The sequence below is a fragment of the Plectropomus leopardus genome, chromosome 10 (genome assembly GCF_008729295.1).
Source record: "Plectropomus leopardus isolate mb chromosome 10, YSFRI_Pleo_2.0, whole genome shotgun sequence".
Taxonomy (NCBI): Eukaryota; Metazoa; Chordata; class Actinopteri; order Perciformes; family Serranidae; genus Plectropomus; species Plectropomus leopardus.
This window is the reverse complement of record NC_056472.1, coordinates 22586375-22596786: the sequence shown is the minus strand read 5'-3', so window position 1 is coordinate 22596786 and position 10412 is coordinate 22586375. Positions and strand designations below refer to the sequence as shown.

The following is a 10412-nucleotide window of genomic DNA, read 5'->3' as shown; positions in this document are numbered from 1 at the left end:
TAAAGAATGGATTCATCTGGCCTGTAAACAACATGTGAATACACTCAACAGACACACTGAACTCACCAAAACACAGCAGAGAATTAATGAAGAAATGAGTCATTTGCAAGCTGACATATTTCATACTTTTAAACCTATGACAGAGGATTACCTTTTTGAATCTGTCATCGTTAATGAGTGTTTAGCTTTAGGTTACCTCGAAAAACATTTAAGGATCCACGCTATGGATTGATGTTTGATGAAGAGTGTAAAATTTAGTCTTGTTGTTTTTTCCAATGGACTGAGCTGGAGAAGACAGCTTTTATGTGTCCTGCTCCCCTCACCTGGAATAGCCTTCAAAGAGATTTGAAACTTAGATTTTAAAGCTCTCTTAAGTACGAAGGCGAATTAATCTCTCATTGTGAGTATGTGATTCAATATTCAACATTTTAATGTGAAATTTTTAAGTTTTTATTGTGGTTATTGTTGTTTAAAATTTTTCTATACTGCTGTCTTGGCTTTGTCTCACTTGAAAATGTTCAAATCGAAACCTGAACTGAAAATGACAAACTGAAAGAAGTTCCTTTGCAGAAAATAATAATAATAATGATAATGATAATAATAATTAATAATAAATAATAATAATAATAATAATAATAATTAATAATAATAATAATAATAATAATAATAATAATATCAATAACATCATAATTTATTTTTAATAATTAAATAATAATTGTATCATGAACTGTCATCTGTGTATTTCTATAAAATCAAATTAAACACTCCCAACAAAAACACCCAAAAAAGAAAGAAGTCATAAAAACTTAGTGAATGCATTTGAAAAAACTATGAAACACATTTATAAATTATTATTATTATTATTATTATTTTCCTGACTGTTCTTCTTCTTCTTCCTCTTCCTCAGTCTTCTTTACTCTTCTATTTCCTCTACTATAATTACACACCAAACACTAAGGTAAATTCTGTGTTAAACCTGCTTCGCCATAAACCTGTTTTGGATTTCTGGTGAAAGCTTGAGTCATGAATTGATTGTTGGAGGAAACATCACCTTTGTTTGCTCTTCCTGCTCCTCTTCCTGCACCTGTCAGAGGGGGCGGGCTCAGTGATGTCACCTGAAGCTGCTGGAGGGGGGGAGGGGAGGAGATGATCCGCCTCCGCAGACTCTCTCTGCGGGAAAAGTTGTTTCTCAACGCGGCTGCAAACGCTCGTCTTTCACCTCAGAGATTAAAAACATCCTCTCCATCATGTCGTCTGACGTCTAAAGAAGCGTTAATATGCGGAGGAGCGGAAATAAAACGTTTTTCTTCAAAAATTAGGATTTCTGGTGGATTTTGAGTCTCCGACAGGATAAAGAGAGACGCTTCCGCGGAAAAGATGGGAAGTATGATACTGATGGCGCTTCTGCTGGCTCACCTGCCCACAGGTGAGGCTCTAAAGCGCACATGGGAAACACATTTTATACCTTTTTATTTGCTCTTTATTCACGTGTGTTTGTGTCAGCGTGTATGCAGACGTTTAGGGTGAAGCCACTTTAAGCAAACAGTCGAAACTCTCAGCGATGTGTTGGAGTTAATTATCGACAGGTGTAAACAGGACAAGGCCGACTGCTGTCACGTGACTGCACAACACTAATAGTTTTTCTCAATGTGTTCTCCAAAATGTAAAATGTAACAGCCCACACAAAAAAAACAAAAAAAAAACGTAAGACAATACTAAATATGAACCCTCATCTGATCAATATTTATTTAAAAAATACAGATTAGATTCATTATCTGTTAATCTGCTGTAGGGCTGAAATAATTAGTCAATCATTGCTAGAAAGTTAATCAATAATTTTAATAACTGAATAAACTTAAAATTAGTCGATCAAGTAAAAAATGTCAGAATTTATCTTGTTTCAGCTTCTCAATGTAAGAATTGACTGAGGGTTTTTTTTAAGAGGAGTTCAACTTCAACTATTTTCATTATTAGTTATAGACAGATTATTGTCTGCATTAATTGATTAATCGTTTGGTCTATTAACCATCAGAAGTAATTGAAAAAATGTCCGTGATAATTCCCAAGAGACTAGGATGATGTCATTAAGTATTAATGTAAGGAAAGGAAATAAGCAAATTCTCACATTAAACTCGTGGATACACAAAATAGTTGCAGATAAATTTATACATTAATCGACTAATCACTGTTGCTCAATAATTAAATTATGTTGAGTATTGTTTTTGTTATTTCATGTGTTGTTATGATAACAACTTTATATATATAACAACAATAATACTTACAGTGTATTAGTGTGCCATGTTTTTTTTTGTTGTCATATCATTTTCTGTATATTAATTTTTGTGTTGTCTATAACAGTGTTGTAAATGTGTGTAAATAGGCCCACTGAGGTTTCTGCCTCTCCCTGCTCTCTATATGATTTGATTTTTTTTTTTTGTCATTTTGTGTAATTTTAAATTGTGCAAAAATGACAATAGGAAAAAGGGAAATATTGGGTGTTTCAAGCAATTTAAAGAAATATCTTTGGTTACAATTTTCTGACATTTTATAGACTAAACTCTTGATCGGTCAATTGAAAAAAATAATAAATAGCGTAACTGGTAAAGAAAATAGCTGTTGCAGCTTTTTTCTCCTCAATCATTTTTTTCATGAATTTGTTAGTTTGGTTTATAAAGTCAAAGACAAGTGCCTATCACGTTTCCAAAGACCAAAGTGATGTCTTCAAAATTAGTTTTAAAGACAAAAATAATCAAGATACCACCAATTAAGACAGAGAAAAGCAATAAAGTTACATTTTTGAAGCTGAAACCTGTAAACTGGCATTTTCCCAGGAGAACTTATCATTAAAACTGTTGAGATTAAATTTCTGTCAACCGACAAATCAGTGAATCGAATCACAACTCTTTTTTTTTTTTTTTTTAATGGTTTCACAAATGTCTGGATACTAAAAAAGTGTAGTTAAATCATAAAAGACTCAAGAGGTTTTGCACACACACAAAAGCAGTGCATAACAGTTTTTACAGTTATACACTCGCGTCGACTTAAATGAAAACATTTTTCATTTTTTTCTGACTTTTAATGGCTCAAACAATTCGGTGATTTCTGAGAAAATAACAACAGGTGATTCAATAATGAAAATAATTGTTGGTTCCAGTCTTTATCTTTATAGGCTAAATCAGTTGAGGAAAAACTGTCAGCACATTTTGGACAAACGTGCATCTCTATCACAGTTTTGGACAGCTACTTTAAAGAGAAAGTGGTTTAAACTTTGACCTGAATATCTGATATTTTTCTCTATTAGCAGGCGTCGCCTGTCATCAGCCTGTTTTCTCACTTTACCGTGCGGATCATGATTGACAGCTGTTATTACATCAAATGATTTAGTACGACACGTTCACCCTTAAAGACTTCAGTTGTAAACTGTTAACCAGTCGGGTCAGATTCTTATCAATCCAGCGTTCAGAGCTGTGACAAAAACACGAAGGATTTTCCGTCTGAAGTTACAGAAACTTCAATATTATGTCGAGTGTGTTTCTGTTTTACGTTTTAATGTGATTTTTCTTTCTCGTGTCAGCTTTACGTTTTACTGTTATTCTTCCTGTTTGTGTCAGAGCTGCTGTCCATCCAGGTGATTGTTCCAGAGACGGAGAGAAGCACGACTCTGTTTGCCTCGGTGATCCTTCGCTGTGATTACTCGACCTCAGCGAACCCTCAGGATGTGCTGGTCACCTGGAGGTACAAATCCTTCTGTAAAGACCCGGTGCTGGAGTACTACTCCACAGGTGAGGCTGCAGCTGGAACAAGACGCTGATTTTTAATAAGCAATAATGTTGCTAGTTTACATAAACAAGAGAGTAGTTTTTATTCTTTGGAGTAATGAAGACTAGTTTAGTTATTTTTTTGTCCCCTCTTCCATTCTGGGCTTGATCTTTTTTTATTGTCTGTTCAAAGGAGTTACCAAAATAATAAATATCATGTTATGTTTTTGTTTGTCTTGTATTTGATAGTTATCTAGAGGACTTGAACTGTATGCAGCTCAATATATCTCCTGGTAATATACCATTCATTTGCAACATACCACCTGAATGCTTTGACATGAATAAGTTCTAACAAATTGTCAAAAAAGCATAACTGAATGCACAGTTTTTTAGCCAGATGTCAACATTAATTGAAAGAAGTTAATTATCACAGGACATCTTTTGTCATTAATAACATTAAAGATGGACAGCTACATGTAGATGCTCCGGCCGCAGCTGTATCGTGCGTGTCAAAGTGGGACAGCTGAATGAAACACAGCAGTCATTAATGTTGATTGATTACAGCTCTGCTTCTGCTGCTATGACAAAATCTCTGCTGTGAAAAACAGTTCAGAGGCTCTTTGATGGTTTCACAGTCACTGAGATAACTTAATGTGCTCAGGTGACAAACCTGCTGGAACTTTATTCAGTCAACACATGGCCTTCATCAGGTTTTCTACATGATTTAAGTGCGTGAGTGATGTTTACAATTTTTTGGTAGATTTCCAAACAGAGAACGGCTCAGGGTCAAATATGGGCTTGTGTATTTGTTAAACCACAATGCACCAAAAAACAACATAAAAGACAAACTGCAGAAGTTCATATATAAAACTCTCAATTTATGTTAATAATCTTGCTCTTTTAATGTGTTTTACACTAAAAACGGATGGAAACGTTTGCTCCACACAGACACAATAAAGACACTTCACTGTAATGTTCACACCGTATTAGTTTATTGACCTGACACCACACAGATTGGCTTTGCAATTTTATATGCAACAAGCTACAGATATTCAGATTATGCATTTCACTTAATAACAGATGGAGAAAATCTTTTTGCTTTTCAGTGTACCAATATACCAATCAGAACATTGCATTGTAATGTAATAGTCAATGTTACTCACTTCATTTGTCAGTAGTTTTGGTCGGTGTATAACTGAATGGTAACTTTTCTGCTTGTTTTATTGTGTTATCCATTATACAGTCGTGCGTTTTTTAAAAAAGAAAAATAAAAATTTAAAGTGCAAGAAAACAGCAGTCGACTGATGACACATTTTTGTAAATCATTTACTCACAAATAACACAGAATACTTGTACTACATTAGAATACTTGCTGCTTATGCTAAATGTCAGCACACTTGAACAGCAGCATTTTATAACATCACTATATGCAAAGAAAACTTTATTCATGATAATATCAAAAGTACACATTAACACTTAAGCAGCAGCAACACACACGGTGTATTTTGCATTTCAGCAGTTAATTGCTATCAAATTATTATTCACTGACTTTAGCTTCATTAACCTGCTGAAACTGAAGAGCTGCTGTTGCAGTGTTTCAGCTGAAGGCATCAGTCGCAGTGCCACAGTCATGATGGGTTGTGTAGCATGAGGTAGTCGGATCTAAAAGAAAGCAATAAATTGAAGATATTTAATCTGATTTTCGTCTGTTTCTGAAGCTTATCAAGCGGCTCTGCAGCTGGGTCAGGACCCCTCCAATGACTGCCCCGACCGCCAACGCACCGTCCGCACTGTGATCCAGAAGAGAGGCCTTAATGAGCCCATACTGGGTGCAGACTACAGAAACCGCAAAATTACCATCCAAAACAGTGAGTTTGATCCCATCTCAGTAACAGTGACATTTTATTATAAACATTTTACTCTTTAGGATAGAGTTGATATTTTGGCTTGTGAATATACTGTTTGTTAAAGAAGTATTTGCCAAGCAGTTTGTATTTTCCCTAAATACTGTTTTCATTAGAATAACTTGGCTTTAGCGCCTAAAGTAAGACACAAGCATATTGTAGCTGTCTGTAACATATTTTTGTTTAAATTATATTTTTATTTCCATTTCACTGCAGTTTGAAACAATTAAAACCTAAATATTCTTGTGAGTAATGTGACGTTATGTGTCAACAGAGGCTGACCTGGTCATCAATGAGGTGATGTGGTGGGATAACGGCGTGTATTTCTGCTCTATCGACGCTGCCGGTGACACAACAGGGGACTCGGATCGTGAAGTCAAACTCATCGTGTACCGTGAGTTCCTCTGTTGAGGTTTACAGGTCAGCTGGGCACAAGCCCAAACTGTCAGGCCCCACACCTGAGAACTGTCACTAAATTAGGACATACTGACCAGGAAGAGACTCAAAATGATCACAAAGAGATGCAAATATATACAAAAAATATACAAAAAGGGGGAAAAACAACCAAAAAGAGACACAAAATTACTATGAAGACAAAAAAAATAGCATTGGCTTCAAAAAGACACAATACAGCTACAAAGAGACACAAAACAATAACAAAAAAGATGCAAAACTACCACAAAGTCTGTGTGTGTTGCTCCTGCGTAGGAGATGATGGGGCATTTTGTGTGTCTCATACTCTTCCCCTGGTTTTGAAAAGTCTCTCTGAGACTGAAATATCCGTAATCATGTGTCTTCTTATGCGTTCCAGACTGGCTGACCGTCCTGCTGATCATCCTCGGTGCTCTCCTGCTCATCATGCTCCTCTGCATATGTTGCTGTCAGTGCTGCCCGCAGAGGTGCTGCTGCTACGTCCGCTGCCCGTGTTGTCCACAGACATGCTGCTGCCCGGAGAAAGGTACCAGAAACACTTTACAGTTACACTTTGCAACTTTACAGATTATTTTACACAAGTCTTTTAAGCACAGATCCAGGTTTGCCTCATTCAGATTCTGTATTTGTTCAAGTCTGCGTATCAAAATCTGCTGTAAAAGTTCCCTCGGCTCTGATTTCAGCTGTGATGCAGCACCGGATGATGCGAGAGGCTCAGAAGGCGATGGTTCCTTGGATGAACGGTCAACCCATTTATGCTCCTATCAGCTCCAACGCCTCCTCCCAGGGCGTTCCCATATTGTACTCAGGTGATTGACACAAAAGACTTCCCTTTAACGCTTTGTTGCGTCATTCGCGCACAGACCGGAGGGCGTGTGTTTGCTTTGGTTTCAGCAGTGGAAGGACACAATGAAGTTAAACAAAAACCCTGAAACTATGTAAACACCACTTTTATGTTCGTATCTAATATATTTAAAGAGATAGTTCTGATTTTCTGAAGTTGGGTTGTATGAGATACTTATCTATAGTCAGTAGATGTATGTCCGCACGCCCCCAGACAGCATACAGGAGTGCCAACACAGAAGCTAAAGCAATATGCTGTGGACTGAGACAAATATGAAACATTTTGGGTGCCCAATAGCTCACCTGGTACAGAGGCTGTGTCCTCGCCACAGCGGCCGCAGGTTTGACTCCAACCTACAGCTCTTTGCTGCATGTCATCCCCTCTCCCTCCCTCATTCACACTTAGTCTGTCATATCAGTAATAAATAAATCTAAAAAAATCTTTTAAAAAAATTACATTAAATTAAAAAAAAAAGAAAAAAAATATGGAACGTATTTTAGCCATCTAAAAAAATCAGCATCAGTTTATGATACATTCAGAATATTTTTGCCACTTTAATTTACCATCATACAGCAATATACTTTCGGGAAATGAAGCATTCCCCATCTATGCTCTTGTCAAAGCCACCAGTCTCCAGTGACAAAAATATTAATTTTACCTCGCTGAATACAGGAGCTGCAGGACGACTGCTGCCTCGATCTGTGAGTTTCTTTTATTGTGTGACTTTGGTGAGTCAGAAAAAGCCCCTTTAAATGTCAAAGACACACAATATCACAAACTAGCTGATCGAGGCAATGGTTGACCAGAGAACAATGTAACGGCTTTATAACCGTGTTAAAAATGATGACTCTTCATCTTCATCAGTCATATGCAAATATGTGTTCATAGAGATCAGCTGACTTGACTGTCTCACAGAGGTGGAAGTCCTCTAGGGCTGCACCGGATGTCTCAAAATATCGGTGGATGTCCCCACTGCTTATCATCATTGGACTAAAAGGCAACAGGTTCTGAGATTGATTATCAACAACTCTGCATTTTACATCAGCTCTACTGAGCATTTTAACACATTTTAGCCCATTGTTTTGGTTTTATGGTACACACCTTTAAAGCTCTACTTTATTTTCACCACTCTCAAAGTGCTTTCAGATGCAGCAGGCAACCATTTTAACTGAAAAAAAGCTAAAGAGACAAATATTTCCCTCTGGCGTGACTGGAGACCAAGAACAGAGCTAAAAGTCACAAAAAAAAGTGGTCACAAAAAACAATCGAAACTGTTGCTCTTTGTCTGCTCGATTTGAAAATATGGAACTTTTTGCCATCAACTTATCAACTTTATAGATGAAAATGTGTCCATATTGTGTTAACAGCTTGTGTCTGCTGCCCCCCAGTGCCCAAAAACACCTATTGCAGATTATTCATTTGTCTCTTTCTGAACTGTCATTTTATTTCAGGCTCGTATTCGGACTACCCGACCAAACAAAACTTTGCCATGGCTCCCATGCAGCTGTCACCCATGGCCCTGCAGCATCAGCCTCCTCCTCCTCCACACTATGGGAACGGCAGTGGGCGTGGCAGCTCTCGAGGCACCGGTCAGGTGTTGGACTACCTGGAGAACCAGGTGAGGGGGCTGGATGTCGGACCACCACAGATGGCTCCACACGCTCACCAGAATATGCTCCCATTACAACCTCAACTCCAGCCTCAGCTGGCTCCTCAGACGGTCCCCTACACCCCGGGGCCCCCGAGTATGTTGTCGGCCCTGGATGAGATGGGGGTGAGAGGGGTGGAGAGAAGAGTGATCACGCTGCCTCCTATAATCACGCGTGTTCCCAGTTTGTCCTCACGGAGGGAAACTGGAGGTGGAGAAAGAGCCAGAGGTGGTCCCAGGATATCAAGCCAGTCCAGTGGGAGTACCAACCGCTCTGGAGGAGGTCTCCCCCGCGACAGTCGAAGCTACAGAGATGTCTCTCCTCCCAGACGGGGGATCCTGCGTGACTACGACGGCGACTCCGAGTGGGAGAGCAGGCGAGCAAGAGCGCCGCACAGAGGTTCAAGAAATGAGAGCGGAGGGAGGAGAGGAGGCGGATCCAGGCCGCGCGCTCATAGTCGTGATGACCTGATGGAGGAGCTGTACAATAAAGCAGCTCGGAGGGAGAGGAGCTACTCACCTCCTCAGCGCCGCAGAGGATCCTGGAGCTCAGACGAGGAGGACAGCAGGAGGAGGAAAGGAGGAAAAGGGAAGGATTGGCCCGAGAAGCCCCCCAGCTACTCCTCTGTAGAGGAGCAGCCTGTACGCAGTAGCGACCGCAGGAACTACCACCGGCTCTCAGTAAGATCCAGATACTGACACACTCTCTGAAAACATATAATCTCATCAGTTATTGTCTTTGTTTCGTTTCTTTCTGGCTCCTTACTTACTTTTCTTTGTTTTTAGTCCAAACTTCTTTCCTTCACCACTTAAAGCAATGTTATGACATAAATTTGGTGAAAGATGAATGTGGATCAGTCCACCACTTTGGTCTTTGAAAGTGAAACACCTAAACAAAAACATCTTTCACCAAATATATATCATAAAATTGGCCCTAATAGCTTCCGATCTTGCATCCAGGCTAAATAAATAAATAAATAATAATAATAATAATGATGATGATAATGATAATGATAATAATAATAATAAGTTTATTTGGAATAGCCTCTTCCACAGAAATAAAAGTCATGTGTTTCACAAAAGATCATCTCTATCTTTAACTGAACTCCTCCTCTGTTACTTTTCTCTCTCAGGACAGAAGCTCCCGTAGCGGCACCAGCGTCGTCATCTGAAGCATTTCTTTTAATTTTTAAAAAAAAAAAAAAAACTTTTTCCTGAATGTTTCCAGAACGGTGAAAATGAAGACAAACAACAACTACCTTCATCTGTCCCAAGCATATTTGTTGTGTCATTTGATAGTGAGTCCTGATAATGTACTGTTTTGATATATACTTTTACTGCATAAGCACTGCATGCAATTGCAACAAAAAGTATGATTTTTAGGCATGAAGGAAAGTTCTGTTGAGGCTTGAAATTGCAGACAACATGCAGTGATATAAAGCCTGTGTGTGATTCTTGTTTTAGCTGTATTAAATGTCACAATTTGTTTCTGGTGGTGGATAAAAATATCCTTCTTTACTTCTTTGGTTTGCTTTTTTCATTCACTTTTAGGTTAATTATTGTGAACGTGTGTGAGATGTACACATTGTCTGTATTTGTTGTTTTTTTTTAGAAAATAATTTCTTATTTTTGCATAATTTCTTATACTATTTAAAGTGTCTTTTTTTTTTTTTTTTACCTTTCATTCATGATAACATTATAAAACAACAATAACACAACTTTGTATGTCTGCCTTTATACATTTGGAGATGGACAGAGTTGAATCTGGACCAAACCAACCAAACAAGATATAATTTAGATTTTCATTAACGATGCTTTTGTTATAA

The 10412-nt window shown here is 38.1% G+C and overlaps 1 protein-coding gene across 1 annotated transcript; it reads left to right on the top strand.

Annotated features, from left to right (window-relative positions):
* Nucleotides 1–1163: 1163 nt before the first annotated feature.
* Nucleotides 1164–10163, top strand: LOC121949041 (immunoglobulin-like domain-containing receptor 1). Its single transcript, XM_042494631.1, has 8 exons — nucleotides 1164–1426; nucleotides 3612–3782; nucleotides 5477–5626; nucleotides 5937–6056; nucleotides 6474–6620; nucleotides 6778–6903; nucleotides 8390–9267; nucleotides 9720–10163. Exons 1-8 carry the CDS (start codon nucleotides 1378–1380, stop codon nucleotides 9756–9758), a joined length of 1680 nt encoding a protein of 559 aa, XP_042350565.1. The 5' UTR covers nucleotides 1164–1377; the 3' UTR covers nucleotides 9759–10163.
* The last annotated feature ends 249 nt before the right edge of the window (nucleotides 10164–10412 follow it).